Below are 17,055 nucleotides of genomic sequence, written 5' to 3' on the forward strand. Positions count from 1 at the left end.
GAAACGTGTAGGTGACAAACAGGATGGCAGGTGAATATTCCTGGGAAGATCCGACTAGTGAATGCCGCCCCTAGATTTGGGAAACCCGAATGGGAGACCCTCATCCGCCGAACCAAGATCCGCTGCTAGCTGTGGACCGGGAGCCCTGCCCCCTCCGCGTCCCGCCTTTGGGTCTCTCCGGGTGTGTTGTCAAGCTAATTGGTTGAAAGTCTAAGTGGTTTGAAAGCGGTCTAAAGAGTTGCGGGAGTCGGGGTTGGCGGGATTCGATGGGAATAGGGACAGAGGCAGGGCGGGGGATGGGTTCGACCTGGCGACCGAGTCTGGGCGAAGCCCCCGCTCCTGCCCAGTGACTAAATTTACCTAGACTGACTCAGCCCTTGCCCGGAATGGGGGGCGGGGTGGTGCACGAGGGCAGAGGGAAGAGCGGGCAGGGGTGGGTGGGGCAGGGGGGACAAGAAAAGGAGAGTCCCAGCCAGGGAGACAGGATGGACCCGAAGTTTCCACCAGAGAGGAGTGCGCCCCCACCCCTTACAGTGAACAGGAAGAAGCCAAGAAGGCTCGAGGGAGGGACAGGTGGGGCTAGATCAGCAAAGAAAGACTCCAGAGCTGCATAAAGGGAAGAGTAGATTTATTGGGTGCCTACTATGTGCCAGGCACTCTGCAAGGCGCCTTATATACATTACCGCATTAAATCCTCACAACAACCCTGCGAGGTAGGTGTTTATAAACCCCCATTTGACAGATGAGGAAACTGAGGCTCAGGGAGGTGAAGTGATTTGGCCAAGGTCACATGGCTAGTAAATAGCAGACACAGAGGAAGTGCCCAAGGTTGGAAAGAAGAAGAAAAAAAAAAAAGACTTAAACGTCAGTCTTAATAAGCCTGTTGGCGTGGATCAATACAAAGAAGGGCTCGGCGCGCCCCAGAGGTCTGGGAGACCGGAGGCCTGCTCCCGGCCCCGCGCGCGGCTTGGAGGTGTCAAGGCGGGAAACCGGCGCTGGGTTACTAGGGATCCCGATAACTAGGTAACTGGCAGTGCTGGTGTGGGGGCACTCGAGCACCAGCAACCGGGGGAATTCGCGACCTGCGCGCGCCCCGTAGTGGCTCCAGCGAGTATCACACCCCACACCGACCGCTGAAGATCAGCCTTCCCCCCCCTCGCCTGGCTGTTTTCTAGGAGAGATGCAGAAATTGTCAGGGTCCTGTCAGGAGGGCGATACCATCTGTGTGGGAAATCCCGGTAACACTTGAGAGCATCACTAAGGACACGGAGATGGAGGAAAGGGGGAAGGCCTAAAAACGTCCCAAGCTGATTCATTGGCTACCTTCCCTCTCCACTTTGGTCCACCACAGGCCAGAGGCAGAGATCGGGCTGGTATCCTGCTCTGCCTTGCGAAACACTCACCTAAACTTGGGAAGTTGGGATAGAAGCCCTTTGTCCATTTAGATCTGAAAACCTTGACAGTCTTCCGAACCGAGGAAGAGTGAAACGGGTAAGAGCCCTCAGATTCTATTCACTTATTCCCCAAGTTCCAGGGACGGAAGAATGGGCGGCAGAGATCGCTCATTTGACATTTACAGGAATCCGGGATGGTTAGGTGCAAATGTAGTTACTTAGTCTAGGGTCTACCAGCAGCTAAGTGGCAGAGCTGGAACTGAAACTTGAGTTGTAACATCAAAGACAGCCCTCCCTCTTCCCAGTTTGCTGGTTGTGTATGCATCCATTCCTTCTCTGTCAAAAGCCCCTCTGCCACCTGATCACGTAGTCCCTAGATTCAAGCCCTCTCCATTATTTTTTTTTCTCCTGCCAGGGATCCTGACCTGACCATTGCTTTTTTATAACTGCCACCATTCCCTGCCCTTCGGCTTGTCTCTCTGCTCAGTTCTGCGCAGCGCCGCCGAATCGTAGCAGGGTTGAATCCTAGCCCCATCTCCCCTGAAGCTAGTGCTTGGATTGGCGATTACTGTCTTGCCTCTCTTTCCTCTGTTTCAAGTGTGGGAACAGGTATAGGTGGGAAAGAAGAAAAGGGAAGCAGACGAAGCCTGTAGAGAGTAAAGGAGGCCAGTGAGCCCAAGGATGGATGGGCTGAACCACACGAGAACAAAATGGGGCATCGCTCACTCTCTCTCTCTTTTCCCCTGTGGCGTTTTCCTGGTGTCCTCCCCGGAGGGACCTTCCTCAGTTTGACTGATGACATCTAGAATCTCCCGGATGCTGTCGCTCACTTCGGCTCTCTTCCCGCCTTCCCTGGGATGGGAGTTTCCAACCGCAGGCAGGGTCCTCTCACTCCGCCAGGAGGCGCCTGGGGCATCTGTGTCGCTTCCATCAGAGGAGCCACTATGGACGCTGAGCTCCTCAGCTTCATCTGAGTCCGAATCTGGGGCGGTGTGGCGGCGGATGCGGGACACGGCTTCCCGCAATGCCCCGGCGTAGGGTCCTGGAGTACGCGCCCAGCCCCCGCCCGTGCGCCGCAGGACCCCAACCGCTTCTGAGCCCTTCACGCTGCCCGCGCATCCCAGAGCCGCTGGGCCTAAGGTCGGGTGCTCAGGGCTACATGGCTGCGTGGGGGCGTCTCGTAGGTTCACTTCGCAAACAGGGAGCCCTAAACTGCAGGAGGCGCGGTCCTCCAGTGAAGAATCCCCCTGCTCTCCTCCCTCGGCTTCGCACTCGCGACCCCCGCCCGGCTGGTTAGAGTTGCCACTGCTCAACAGTAGCTTTTGGCAAACTGAGGGATTGGCAGCGACCCCCTCACCCTCCTCGTGGCAGGGCTTGGGTTGCCTGGGGCTGTCGTTCCCAATGCATGGCTCCCCAGAGGGCAAGAGCTGCACCTGCTGGGTCCGAAGGGTCGGAACATACTGGGACTTTATCACCACGCACGTGGCATCAATGACAAAGATGCCTTCTCTACGAGAGGGGCCTCGGGAACTGCGGGGCAGGGTGTGGGCACGGCGGGTCGCCTTCCAAATTTCCAGGGTTTCATGTTCTGACCCCTCTCTTTGACCCAGGGACTCTCTCCACCCGGTGCCTCCAGGAGCCCAGGGTCTGGGGAGAGTCTGGCTGTGCCTAACTGGAGGCTTTGTAGGGGAGGAAAGCCAACACCTGGGAAGCCAAATATGTTCACTTCCTTCTTTCCTTTCCCTTGAGCCCTTAAGGTGCTGCCTGGACCTGGGAGCAGGACATGGGGGGCTGCGGGTCGTAGACCCAGCGGGAGCTGCCTCCGTGGTGCCTGGACTGCCAGTAGCTTTGGCTTGGGGACGGCCCTCGCCACAACTGTTCAGGCCAGCAGCAGCTAGGCCCGAGCTTTTCTCTATCGCCTCTCTGCAGGACTCTGGCCTGGCTCTGGCCGCTGCACAGCCCGGAGCTCCTCCTAAGAGTCCCCGTCCCTGTCTGAGACCCCAAGCCCCTAGAACATCCCGGTAGATTCGAGGATCCAGCCTCTTCTTCGCGCGCCCTGTCTCTGTCCTGGTGGCGACTGGAACTGGGGCTGATGAGGTGGGCGCCCGGGAGAGCTCCGGGCCTTGCTTAGTCCCCAGGGTTCTGTGGGGGCCTTCATAAGAAGGTGGAGCCACATAGGGTGGCGGCCGGTCCCAGCGGCGTCTTGGGGCTGTGCCTGCAGCGCCTCTCAGCAGCAGGTGGGCCTCGTAGCTAGGGGGCCCTGGTCTCCTACCTCCCCATGGCCCCGCCCATGCCACCCCTGGGTCACTCTGCTGGAGCGCAGATGGACGGGGCGCTCGCCCCACCTGCCCGAAGCGCTCTGGTCTGGAGAAAACTGGGAACCCTGTTGGTTGGGCCGCCCGAAGGGCGTTCCGGGTCTCTGGGCGGGGCTGACCTAGGGGACTCCGTCGGGCCCCCCCAGCCTTGCGCCTTTTTCTCTCGGTCTCCTTGGCCTCCCGCTCCTGCGACGCCGCCTTCCTTTTCTCTTGTTCCCGGGCTCGGACCTCGGCGAGGGTCCCCGCCCGCCAGTTGGTCGCCTCCTGCAGCACCCTGGTGGCCCAGGGTCGGCGGGGGTGGCGGCTCAGGGGATCCTGGGCGTAGCCTACACCTGGGACAATGAGCAGGAACCCAGGTGAGCAGTTTGTGGGGAAAGGGAGTCGAGGTCCAGGGAGCTGGGAGTACTGGAGACCACTTGGGGCAGCCATGTGGGAGGGTACGCGTGAGTGTGTGTGCGAGTGCACGTGCGTATATGTTAGGGCTGAAGTCGAAACGAGACTCCTCGCCATCTCTCCATGCACACTTTAACAGCGACTGCCCCATCTCACCTCCTGCCCTTTCTCACTACCTCTTCTGTCCCCATAAACAGCGCTGAATAAGTCAGGCCCCAGTCCTCGACGAGTAGGGGGAGGGAGGCGCGGGAAGAGAAGGGGCCAGGAGTAATTGCTGGTGCCAGCGGGGGAGGTCTGGACCCGACCCCACTTCCCACCCCACCACTTGCTGCCCCTCACCCCCTCCTTCACTCACGTGCGGCTCTGGGGCCCACGGGCCCAGTAGCTGGCCTGGATGTCCATGGACTGTCGAGAAGGGGCGCGACGACTATAATGACAGGAAATAGTCTTCACTTCAATCACCAACAGCTTGGACTTCTGCACCCAAAGGCAGCTGCCCAACTCCTCATCCTGTAGCTCCCGGGGGCTGTTGGGCCCCTCGGAGAATAACGGGCCATCCAGCATCCTGCCCCACCCCACCCCGGCCCCCCACCCTCCCACCCGCCCCGTGAGCCCCCTCCCAACTCAGGGAGCCGGCGCCCACTGCAGAGCGGCAGGCCCAGGGACTGGCAACTATATATACCCGGGCACACGTGTGTGCCTGCCTGTGTGTGTGTGTGTGTGTGTGTGTGTGTGTGTGTGTGTGTGCTCGCGCGCGGGCGCGCGCGCATGTGACACGCCGCCGTGGACAGCTCCGCGTTGCTACCTCCCCCATGTACACGGCCGCCCCCTGGGGCCTGGGATTGGACGCCCCTTCCCACTGCTCGGGTCCCCCAAGCCTAATGGGACCCACAAATGGGCGGAGGAGAGACTTCTGATTCTTAGCAAGCTTACAGTGCCCCCTCCTCCAGCCCCCATTTCTGCACACTTCCCGAAGTTTTAACCCTTCGCTTTCCTGCTTGTCAGGTTGCCTGACCACCAGTGATCTATCCCTGTCTGCCTGGACTCCTTTTCTCCGACAGGGAGTGGTGAGAGTAGAACTAAGGTCTCTGCCTGCCACTCTCTGCTGGCTTCCATGGGGTTGGGGTGCAGGAGAGGCTGGCCCACAGTTGGGGGGAGGGGGCGGGCTATTTTTAGCGTCGGTGGCATTCGGGTGAGGATGAGTAACAGTTCAAGCAGTGGAGAGAAGCTTTCAAGAAGCTTTTGTGCAACTCTGGGGGACAGCTGCTCCCCCAGGCCCTCCCCCCAACGGTGGCTCCAGCAACCTTTACCCCTCACCTTTTTCTCTGCAGGTGTGTAAGGCAGAACTCAGTCTGTCCTGGCCACCTAAGCAACAGGACAACTCTCACTCTAGATATGGGTACCCTTGGGCATGCTGGCTCCCCCAACCCAGAAGCCAGGATTCTGGGATTACATAGTTCTGTGCCCACACAGCTCTACCAAGCCTTATGTGGGGTGCAGACAGAGCGCTTAGATACACTTGTACCCTAACAGAGGGGGATGGAGGAAGAATGGAGTGCCAAATCCCCTAGCAACAGAAAGGATAAAAGTAGCCTGCCTTTCCTAGGATGTCTAGCTCACAATTGTCTAGTTCACTTGGCCACCCTCAAGTGCAGCTCACCTTTTGGACATACTCTGTTCTGGAGGGGGGGGTTGTTGCTTGCATCCTCAGGCTTCCTCCCCCTAAGCCTGTACCAGGTGTCCCCTGATTCACCATGGTAATGTTAGTGGCAGCACAGCCCACGCCAACCCTTCCATGCAGAGACTTAGCAACCATGCCTGGCAACCATGGCAGCAGCTCAGTGGAGTGGAGGGGTGCAGGGAGGGGGGGAAAGAATGGCAACGGCTCCTGAGGAAGAAGGGACCATTTGCTTCTCTTGACTTTTGAGAGCAGAAGCTTGTGAGCTTCCAAATTGTAGTAACCCTTGCGTCTTCAGCACCATCCTCAGATGAAGACTTGGTGGGGATTTAGGGGGTAAATGAGAGATCCCAGTTTGTAGTTCAAAAAAGTACATGGAACATTTGGGTACAGAGACTTCTTTTTAAGGGAACAGGGACTAGAAGGGTTATTAAAAGGACAGAGACAGGACTCACTGAAGAATAGACAAGTAGAACCCGCCTCTCCGCTGTCCCATCCACTCCCCCCTCATGATACCTTGCACCTACCAGCTGCACTGAAGAGGGCTTCCAGGTGCTGCTTTCCACGAGGTCCCACCAGAGTCCCACAGCTTTTAAAGCCTGTCTCCTCCCTAGACAAATCCTCCTCGATGAAGGAATGTGACACAAGGAGACATTTGTCCTTCCCACCACGCGTCCCCCTACACACACATGCACATAAACACGCTCTAATATTTGGAAGCCTTCCTCCCCCAAGCTTGGGAATGTGCTGAGAGCTGTGAGGACGGACGCAGGGTCAGCGGTTCAACGGCCAGCACTGCAAGCTGGCCTCTTCCAGGAGATGATGTTTCCCTGGGTCCCCTTAGGAAGCCCGCTTTGGAAGAACAAGAGTAATATGGCAGAGGTTCCTCTGAAGGGATAGGCAAAGGAACGAGAGCCAAGGAATTATTCAGAACCTACTCCTGGCTTGGATGCAAACTGTCCTATCAGCAAAGCCCTGGTAGAAAGGAACCCAGTCTGGTGGTACTCGTGATGTTGGGTGCCACGTTCAGTCTGTGTAAGGTTTCAGCACAGACGGTGGGTCTGGTGGGCTGATTCTTTATGATTTACTCTCTGAGAAAGGGAAGGGATCTGTGGGTTCACAATACCAGTCAAAATCCAAACAATTCAACCTTTCCCTAGAAACCCTGATAATGTTGGCAGATCTCTCTGAATTTACCCTGGACCCTAACTATGGTCCCAAGATAAGAGAACTACAGGAAATAAGATAAGAACAGTCCTGAGAGAATTAGAAAGGAAAATTAATGTAAAGACAGGGAAGCATAAAACCTTGAACCAGACAGTTTAAGTTTAAACATTAACCTTTTTTTTTTTTTTTTTTGAGACACAGTCTTACTATGTAGCACCTGGAACTTGCTATGTAGCTCAGGCTAGCCTCAAACTCAAGAGATCTGTCTGCCTCTGCCAGAACTAAAGACACATGTCTCCATACCTACCAGCTCTGCTTTAAAAACACTGATTCATGAATATGCAGCAAGGTGTGCGTCGGTGCATGTCATGACTGCACGTGGACGTGAGACAAGGTGTGCGTCGGTGCATGCCATGACTGCACGTGGACGTGAGAGGACAAGGTGTGTGTCGGTGCATGCCATGACTGCACGTGGACGTGAGAGGACAAGGTGTGTGTCGGTGCATGCCATGACTGCACGTGGACGTGAGACAAGGAGTGCGTCGGTGCATGCCATGACTGCACGTGGACGTGAGAGGACAATTTTGTGGAGCCTGTTTTTTCTCTACCTCTAAATGGGTTCTGGCAACTAAAAAACTCAGGTAGCTGGGCTTGCGTGGCAAGTATCTTTACTGTTAGCTCTGCTTTTTTTAAAAAAAAATATTTATTTATTATGTACACAATAGTCTGTCTGTGTGTATGTCTGCAGGCCAGAAGAGGGCACCAGACCTCATTATAGATGGTTGTGAGCCACTATGTGGTTGCTGGGAATTGAACTCAGGACCTTTGGAAGAGCAGGCAATGCTCTTAACCACTGAGCTATCTCTCCAGCCCTGTTAGCTCTGCTTTTTATCAGGTTTGTGGCTCTGGGCCAACTTGTAAGTATGTGCTTCTGTCTCAAATCTCTTAAAACCACTAACGGTTGCTGGGCAGCAGTGGTGGTGGCTGGGCAGCAGTGGTGGTGGCGGCGGCGGCAGCGGTGGTGGTAGCTGTGGCCTAGGACTTTAATCACAGTACTTGGGAAGCAGAGGCAGGTGAGTTCTAGGACAGCCAGGGCTACATAGAGAAACCCTGTCCTGTCTTGAAAAACCAAACCAAACCAAACAAACAAAAATAAACAGAACTAGAAAAGGTGCCGGGGAGATGGCTCGGTTGGTAAAAATACTTGCCTCAAAAGCTTGAGGAACTAAGTTCAGATCCCTAGAACCAACATAAAAAGCCTTATTTGGTAGTGTGTGCTTTTAATTCCATGGGTCCATGGAGCAGCAGCTCCAAGCTGCCCAGCTGACCCTGCCTATGTGGTGAAATCCCAAGCCAGTGAGACACTGTCTCAAGAAAAAAGTGCGAGACCAGACCAAACCCTGTGTCAAATCAAGTGCAAGGCAAGAACTGTCACCCAAGGGTGTCCTCAGCCGCCACACACATGCACACACAAAAGGTTGTTTTGTTGGGTTTGTTTGTTTGTTCCCCAACAGGGTTTCACTGTGTAACCCTGGCTGTTCTGGAACTCACTCTGTAGACCAGGCTGGCTTCAAACTCAAGAGATTGCCTGCCTCTGCCTCCTGGGGATTAAAGGCATGTGCCACCATGCCCAGCTCACAAAGACCTTTTTTAAAGACTGACCCTGGTGTAGCAGCAGCATGCGCCTCTAATCCCAGAAACTGACCCTGGTGCAGCAGCAGCAGCATGTGCCTCTAATCCCAGAGACTGACCCTGGTGCGGCAGCAGCAGCATGCGCCTCTAATCCCAGAGACTGATCCTGGTGTAGCAGCAGCAGCATGCGCCTCTAATCCCAGAGACTGACCCTGGTGCGGCAGCAGCAGCATGCGCCTCTAATCCCAGAGACTGACCCTGGTGCGGCAGCAGCAGCATGCGCCTCTAATCCCAGAGACTGACCCTGGTGCGGCAGCAGCAGCATGCGCCTCTAATCCCAGAGACTGACCCTGGTGCGGCAGCAGCAGCATGCGCCTCTAATCCCAGAGACTGACCCTGGTGCGGCAGCAGCAGCATGCGCCTCTAATCCCAGAGACTGACCCTGGTGCGGCAGCAGCAGCATGCGCCTCTAATCCCAGAGACTGACCCTGGTGCGGCAGCAGCAGCATGCGCCTCTAATCCCAGAGACTGACCCTGGTGCGGCAGCAGCAGCATGCGCCTCTAATCCCAGAGACTGACCCTGGTGCGGCAGCAGCAGCATGCGCCTCTAATCCCAGAGACTGACCCTGGTGCGGCAGCAGCAGCATGCGCCTCTAATCCCAGAGACTGACCCTGGTGCGGCAGCAGCAGCATGCGCCTCTAATCCCAGAGACTGACCCTGGTGCGGCAGCAGCAGCATGCGCCTCTAATCCCAGAGACTGACCCTGGTGCGGCAGCATGTGCCTATAATCCCAGAGACTGACCCTGGTGTGGCAGCATGTGCCTCTAATCCCAGAGACTGACCCTGGTGCGGCAGCATGTGCCTATAATCCCAGTACTTAGGGGTCAGAGGCATGAAGACTGCTGCAAATCTGAGGCCAGCCTGAGCTACATATGGTACAAAATCCTGTCTCAAAAAAAATCATAAATTCTCCCCAAACCAAAACACTTATGGTCCCACACAACCACTGCAGTTAAAACATTGAGAACATGTGCTTTTATATGTACTATTATCACTGCTGTTAATAACGAGTTGAAGCAGCTTCATGGAGTAAGGTTGTCGAAAGTGTCTATCAAATGCAGAAATCAAACACTGCAATACCATGACGAAAACCTCATCATTTAATTAGATTTGCCACAAAAAGCATTAATCTTGGCTACCTACCCATTGCCTTCCTCCACACAGTCATCTGCCTTCACATGCACACAGAACAGGAACCCAGACATGCACCTCCCCACAAGATTCATGAGAAGGAATGACTTCAAATGGACTCAGCCTCCTCCACAGAAATGAAGCAGGATGAATAGATAGATTTTTAAGAAGACCTTTGCAGAGACAGGTGGAGCACGGGGAGGTGGAGGGATCTCTTAGAGATCAGAATCTGCCTGAGGAGCACAAAGCCCATGGTTCACCCAGAAGCGGGCCAAGTCTAAGGGCACGGGTTCTAGGATTGGCTAGGCTGAACGTTTTCTCAAATGTACACATGATGGTAAGGGAAACTAAAGTCCTTTCTCTTCATTGCCCTGTCTCCTCTAGTTCCAGACAGTGGCTATGAAGCTCCTGAGGGAACAGACTCAGTTCCTCCAGGATTTCATGATTCCCAGAGCTTCCGGGAGGCAAGGAGGGGCCAAGAAGGGGACTGGAGCTGCCTGTCCCTCCCCATGCTCAGGGCTTCTTCTCTCCACCTGTGAGCACCAGAGCCTGCAGGATGTCGGACAGCGACACAATGCCCTTGACCACATCATTCTCATCCACCACCACCAGACGGTGAACCTGGAACAGAGCACCAAGAAGTAACGTCAGTGCCAATCTCAGTTAGGGCGAGCGCCTAGTGGCTTGAGGGGGTGCTGGCTTCCTACCTCCGCTTCCACCAGTCTATTGATGATGGTCTCCAGCGTCTCGTGGAGATAGCACTTGAGAACACCCTCAAAGTAGTGGGACCGGTGCTGCAGAGCTTTCGTCACAGACACATCTAGGTTGTTGTAGGTCTTTTCTGCTGCCAAATTCTGGAGGTGGGGGGGTGTGCTTGAAAGGGGCCAGGTCCCAAACCCTGGACCAACCCAACCTCACGAGAGGACCTGAGGGCACTCCTTAGCTCTGCCCACAAGCCATGACCAGTCCATTCAGCTACTGTAGACAGGATTCAAAGCACAGATATGCCTGACACCAAAGAGCCCCCTTCTGTCTCCTCTCCATATTCGACACGCCTCCCCTCCTCTCCCTTCCAGCCCCTCCACTGTCACTTACAATCACATCAAACTTGGAGTAGATGTCCACCACACGCCCTAGGGAGACAGAGGCAGCTCAGAAAAAAAAAAAATCTGGTAGCCAAAATTCTTACTACCCACAGGATCACCTTCCAGGCTGATCTGAGAGGACAGCAGGTTTTCCCAGAGTTTCCTGACCCCCAGGATCCTCCCTCTTCTTTTCCAGTCTCTCACCTTTCTCATCCACCACAGGCAAGGCGGAAACTCGGTGCTGTACAAAGATGCCTAGAGCCACATAGACAGGCGTGGTAGTGCGGACCATAGCAATGTTGGCATAGGTGCCAATCTGCAGCTCTTCCAGAGACTTAGACATGAATTCTGGCTTGGGGAACTCAGTGATCTGAGGGGAGAATCATCGGCTTTAGGGGGTTCTATGATATCTATGGTAGAGCATGAAATGCTGGGTTTAGTCCTCAGTACCCAAAACACTGAGTTGGCTTGACTTTTAAGGCCCCCAAACTGCCAAGTCTATACCTCCAATCCAGCACATAAGACGTAAGATCTAGGTTAAAGTACACTTACAAACAACTTGAGGAATTTGAGGATGCGCTTGTGAGTTAGGATGTACAGGGTGTTGCCTGACTCTGGGTCAATCACTGGAAGCCTGTGGATCTTATTTCGAATTAGTGAAGAGACAGCATCAAACAAACTGTGAAGAGGTAGAAGGTCGGGGTTAGGTTCCTTAGATCGTGTTTATAGACCGCCAAAGCTCAGCATCAGGGGAGGGGCAGTGGGCAAACAGACTGAGAGAGGTGTGGTGTGGCTGGGTGTGGAAATGTGCCTGCCTGTACTGTCAGCCTGAGGACGAGCAGAAGAACCACAAGTTCAGGCCAGCCTGAGCTCTGGAGTAAGCTCAAGGCCAGTCTTGGCTTTGTGTGAGATATTTTTCTCAAAAAAGAAACAAACAAACAAACAAACAAAAAAATCGTGGCTGTGTGCATTGGAAGAAGTTCCCCTCTGTCATGTCCTTGCTCCTGGGCCTTCAGGTATTAGGGCTAAACACATAGCCAGAGCTTACCTGGCATTTGGAGAAATGCAGACCAATGGCTTGAAGGAGTCTTGCAGGTATACCTCTGAGGGGAAAAGGGGTAGTTCACAAAACACTGCCATGTGAGTGTTTCCCAGGAAACCCTCCATCCCTTCGTCTTCCACAACCTCCAATTCCCTATGTACCTCTCCAAGTCTCTATCTTGTGTTCTTCCAGTTCATAGATCTGTACCTGGAAGCAGAAGCAGCGGATCTGAGACTCCCTTCTTCATTAACCCATATGGCTTTGCTTGGAGGGAAAAACCAGGCCTGAGGGGCCCACAGGTGAGGACCAAAGCTAGGGGTGTGGTTTGCTTTGGCGGCTCAGGCTCCTTACCAAGGCTGACTTATAGTATCGGTGCAGGATGTTGATGAAGTCAGTGATGGTCAGCATGCCTAGAGGTCAAGACAAGAGCCCTCAGCACAGTTCAAGGCTTCTTCCACCCAACCGGCAAAAAATGCCAACAGGTGTATTCCAGGAAAAACTTCTGCTTACCCACAAAACTCTGCTTCTTACTATCCCACAGAGGGGCGGCTCGGACACCGTTAGTCACCAGGGCAAAGAAAGCTTTCTTTACCTATAGCCAAAAGAGTGAGATCCTGAGGCGGCAAGGAAGAAGGGGATTGGCGTGTGGAAGTATGAGGTGTGAAGAGTGGCACTGAGCCAGCAGGTCTGAGGGATGCAGAGGAGGGAAAGAGCCCCACTCACCTGCAGGGAAGTATCAAACACAACCAACTTAGAGCTCGTGGGGATCAGGTCGTAGCAGCGATGAGACTTCATGAAGGACGTATACACACCATTGTTCGATTCTGGGTTCTCTGCACATGGAGAAAGTTGATGTCTTTTATGCAAGAACTTATAGCCAGAAGAGACAGAAAACCAAAAAGAGTTCTAGCTTCTCAACTCTGAAGATATTTCTGCTTTGTTTTTATTGTTTCTCATCTTTTCATTAGAGTTTTTCTTCCTATTAACATATTTTCAGTTGTCTTTTCTTTATGTCTGTTGAAGACCTGCAGGTGGGAAACTCATAGTTCAGGCAAGGCCATTTCTAACAACATGAAGTACTCAATCAACTTGGCCAGAACTCAGAATAACAGTTGTGAGTCAGAGATCCCAAAGGGAGAGCCTGGCTACATTTACCTCCATTCTTCTGGTTTATGTATTTCTTTTTAAATAACTAAGTTGTTTTTTGGGTTTTTTTTTTTTTTTTGGTTTTTTGAGACAGGGTTTCTCTGTGGTTTTGGAGCCTGTCCTGGAACTAGCTCTTTTTTTTAATATTTATTTATTATGTATACATTATTCTGTCTGTGTGTATGTCTGCAGGCCAGAAGAAAGCACCAGACCTCATTACAGATGGTTGTGAGCCACCATGTGGTTGCTGGGAGTTGAACTCAGAACCTTTGGAAGAACAGGCAATGCTCTTAACCACTGAGCCATCTCTCCAGCCCCCCTGGAACTAGCTCTTGTAGACCAGGCTGGTCTCGAACTCACAGAGATCCGCCTGCCTCTGCCTCCCAAGTGCTGGGATTAAAGGCGTGCGCCACCACCTCCCAGCATTAAGTTTTTTTTAAAAAAAAATTATTTATTATGCATACAATATTCTGTCTGTGTGTATGTCTGCAGGCCAGAAGAGGGCACCAGACCTCATTACAGATGGTTGCCATGTGGTTGCCAGAATTGAACTCAGGACCTTTGGAAGAGCAGGCAATGCTCTTAACTACTGAGCCATCTCTCCAGCCCAATAACTAAGTTTTTTAAATAAATAATTTCTCTCTGTGTGTATGGATGTTTTACTTGTATATCTGTGTACCATATGTGTGCCTGGTGCCTGTTGAGGCCAAGAGGGTGTTGGAGTCCTTGGGAGTTATTGACAGTTGTAAAATGCCATGTGGTGCTGGAAATTGAACTTGAGTTTTCTGAAGAAAAGCCAGTGTTCTTCCACTGAACTAAGTCTCCAACCCCTTCATTCTCTTGAGATAGAGTCTTGCTATGTAGCCTAGGCTCGCCTCAAGCTTGTAGTAATCTTATTGCCTTAGTTCTTCAAATGGTGGGATTTGCCGGGCGATGGTGACGCACGCCTTTAATCCCAGCACTCGGAAGGCAGAGGCAGGCGGATCTCTGGGAGTTCGAGGCCAGCCTGGTCTACAGAGCTAGTTCCAGGACAGGCTCCAAAGCCACAGAGAAACCCTGTCTCGAAAAAACAACAACAACAAACAAATAAATGCTGGGATTTCAGGCATGCAACACCATGTCAGGCAGTCTGTGTTTTTAACTGCTTGCTAGAAACTGGAAAGGTAACCCTCCAAAATAACACCCTGGATGTTTTATGTACTAGAACAGATATTACAAATAAGACCCTGGATTTCTATGTACTATAACAGATACTTAGAAATAAGAACCTGGCCTTAGTGCCCCTGGCACGGAAGCCGCTTCTGCTGCTCAGGCCGCGCTGCTGGCAAGTTCTGAGAGAGGTCTGCAGTCAAGGTATCTCAGTTACCTGTTCTACTACCAAGACTCTGTCCTGCTGTCCCTGACGCCAGCCATCATGCCAAGGGGACAGAAGAGTAAGGCCCGTGCTCATGAGAAACGGCGCCAGGGGCTCAAGGATGCTCAAGCAAAGGAGGCAGAGAAAGCAGAGTCACCTGCTGGCTCTGATCAAGCTTCAGGAGATGCTAAGCCAAGCACTTCTACTGCTGACTTCCCACAGCAGTCTGAAAGCTCAGGACCCAGCAGCACTGCCAGCCAGGGAGGAAGCTATGGAAGGTCTGATAATGGTGACCAGGGCCAAGGGGATGGAAAGGAGCGTTCCTCCAGGGCTCCACTCTCCACTAGAAGCATGCAGATGGACCTTATGACAAGGAAGACGGGAATGCTGATGGAGTACATGCTCCTCAAATACAAAGTGCAGCAGCCCATGAGGAGAGGAGAGATGCTCAAAGTTATCAACAAAAGGTTCAAGGAACACTTCCCCGAGATCCTCAAGAAAGCCTCCTATCGATTGGATGTGGTGTTTGGCCTTGAGCTGAAAGAAATCCTGCCACGTGGTCAAGCATATGAGCTTGTGAGCAAGTTAGATTTCAAGGATGATGGAAGTAGGAGCAATGAGCTAGGTGTTCCTACCAGGGGCATTCTGATTGCTCTCCTCAGTGTGATCTACCGAAATAAGTATTGTGCTGCTGAGGAGGACGTCTGGTATTTCCTGAATGCATTAGGAGTCTTTGACGGGGTCCCACATCTCATCTTTGGAGATGTCAGGAAGCTCATCACTGAGCAGCTAGTGCGGGAAGAATACATAGAATACTGTCAGGTTCCTAACAGTGATCCTCCGTCCTATGAGTTCCTGTGGGGCCCAAGAGCCTATGCTGAAACGAGCAAGATGAAAGTGATAGAATTTTTAGCCAAGATCAGTGAAGCCATTCCTGAGGATTACTCATCTCGTTATGGGCGGGCTTTGATTGAAAAGGAAGAGAAAGCCCAAGCTGAAGCTGCAGCCAAGTCTGGCACTAAAGGCAAGGCCAAGGGACGTACTAAGACCAAGTTAAGTCATCATACTCACAAGTGACGTATAAGGTCACCTCTGTTTTATGATTGAAAAGGTCTGTTCATATTTTTGCAGATAAGCTGTTCATAATCTTTTGGAGGACTTTTAGCACAGTTTTAACTTGAGGTTAAATGTACTCAAATAAATTTTGAAGCCTGTTCCTTCACCACTGTTTACCAAGTTGGGAGCTCAAATTTTTTGGTTTGATTTAAAATACAGTTTGCAAATTGAAATGTTCTAAGGATTTGATGATGTTCATATGATACTATGGAATTAGATTAAGATAATGTTGTGAAATTTGAAAGAAAAATATTCAAAAGTGTTAGGCTTCTCAGCGAAGATTTTCTTTTAGTCCTTATTTTCTTGGCATTGATGTAGGGATGTATACTGACTTTTGTTTCTGATATTAAAATATGTGTGAGAAAAAAAAGAAATAAAAACCTGGGTGTTCTATGCACTATAACATATACCTAAAAGTAACACCCTGGATGTTCTATGTACTATAACATATGCATAAAAGTAACACCCTGGATGTTCTATGTACTATAACATATACGTAAAAGTAACACCCTGAATGTTCTATGTACATAACAGATACGTAAAAATAACACCCTGGGTGTTCTATGTACTATAACATATACGTAAAAGTAACACCCTGGATGTTCTATGTACTATAACAGATACTTAAACATATCACAGCGTTTAATCTTCCTCCCACTTTGCCCTGTTTTTCAAGCTAGGATCTCACACACTTCACGGAGCTCTACCTGTCTCTGCCTCCTGACTGCTGGGATTGAAGTAGTGCGCCACCACTTGCCACCCTACATCTCTGACTTCTCACTGGTCTGTTAAGTAAGTATTATCCTTGTGTTTTAGGTGAGAAAACAGATGTAGACCAGTTAAATGAACTGTTCAGGTCGTACCGCTGAGTGAGTTCAAGAGTTACCGTAAGCTCTGACTGACTCTGTACTGTACTCCCAGCACCCAGCTGCGTTTTAAAAAATGGTTTCTAGCCAGGTGATGGTGGCAAACACCTTTAATCCCAGCATTTGGGAGGCAGAGGCAGGTGGATCTCTGAGTTGGAGATGAGCCTAGTCTACAGAATGAATTCCAGGACAGCCGGGGCTACACAGAGAAATGTCAAAAAAAATATTTATAATAATTTTTTTCTCTCAGTGCTTGGGAGCAAACCTAAACAATTAGACAAGTGCTGCACCACTAAACTATATTTCCAGTCCTCAATATTTTGGGAGAGGCTTTTGATTGGGCTAGTTCTGAGCGCAAGATGAAGCCCAGATCTCCCCGTTTCAGTCTCTCCAGTGATGGGATTATAGGCAAACACTATCACTGTGGCTCCTATCAGTTTCTTTTTTTTTTTCTGAGGTAGGATCTCAAGTAACCCAGCAAGACTCAAGCTCCACGGCTAGCCAAGAATGACCTTGAGCCAGTCTTCCTCTCTGGGCTCCACACCCCTAACTGAGGGAATATTTCTTGAGGGACCTTGACAGTGCCTTTTTACATAGTTTTACATTTTTATTTATGTGTATGGGTGTTTTGCCTACATGTATATCTCAATACCACAAGCATGTCTGATGCCCTTG

General features: G+C 51.7%; 3 protein-coding genes across 5 annotated transcripts in view; 1 reads left to right on the top strand and 2 right to left on the bottom strand.

Annotated features, from left to right (window-relative positions):
- Positions 1–15,776, top strand: LOC121441425 (melanoma-associated antigen B4-like). Of its 3 annotated transcripts, none has more exons than XM_041642552.1 (3): positions 1–181; positions 12,091–12,197; positions 14,295–15,776. In XM_041642552.1, exon 3 carries the CDS (start codon positions 14,459–14,461, stop codon positions 15,473–15,475), a length of 1,017 nt encoding a protein of 338 aa, XP_041498486.1. In that variant the 5' UTR covers positions 1–181; positions 12,091–12,197; positions 14,295–14,458; the 3' UTR covers positions 15,476–15,776. The 3 variants fall into 3 exon arrangements, 2 of the variants coding, with proteins under 2 accessions (XP_041498486.1, XP_041498485.1); XR_005973457.1 differs by lacking the exons at positions 1–181; positions 14,295–15,776 and adding exons at positions 3,926–4,065; positions 13,537–13,556; XM_041642551.1 differs by lacking the exon at positions 1–181 and adding an exon at positions 3,926–4,065.
- Ddn (dendrin) lies at positions 608–4,676 on the bottom strand. The gene is given in 3 exon segments (XM_041642550.1): positions 608–4,006; positions 4,008–4,041; positions 4,458–4,676. Coding segments are annotated over 3 exon segments (2,133 nt in total). The 5' UTR covers positions 4,667–4,676; the 3' UTR covers positions 608–2,116.
- The window catches only part of Prkag1 (protein kinase AMP-activated non-catalytic subunit gamma 1), an 18,924-nt gene continuing 11,591 nt past the window's right edge, over positions 9,723–17,055 (bottom strand). Inside the window, exons 3-12 of the mRNA XM_041642553.1 lie at positions 12,622–12,731; positions 12,409–12,490; positions 12,250–12,308; positions 12,060–12,105; positions 11,905–11,959; positions 11,409–11,535; positions 11,061–11,226; positions 10,867–10,904; positions 10,479–10,625; positions 9,723–10,392 (exon numbers count right to left, since the gene is read on the bottom strand). Coding sequence (XP_041498487.1) covers positions 10,285–10,392; positions 10,479–10,625; positions 10,867–10,904; positions 11,061–11,226; positions 11,409–11,535; positions 11,905–11,959; positions 12,060–12,105; positions 12,250–12,308; positions 12,409–12,490; positions 12,622–12,731 — 938 coding nt within the window. The 3' untranslated portion in view covers positions 9,723–10,284. The remainder of the gene's footprint in view (positions 10,393–10,478; positions 10,626–10,866; positions 10,905–11,060; positions 11,227–11,408; positions 11,536–11,904; positions 11,960–12,059; positions 12,106–12,249; positions 12,309–12,408; positions 12,491–12,621; positions 12,732–17,055) is intronic.

This window comes from Microtus oregoni, unplaced genomic scaffold, assembly GCF_018167655.1.
Source record: "Microtus oregoni isolate MIOR12 unplaced genomic scaffold, Mior012 000077F_ref0000221, whole genome shotgun sequence".
Taxonomy (NCBI): domain Eukaryota; kingdom Metazoa; phylum Chordata; class Mammalia; order Rodentia; family Cricetidae; genus Microtus; species Microtus oregoni.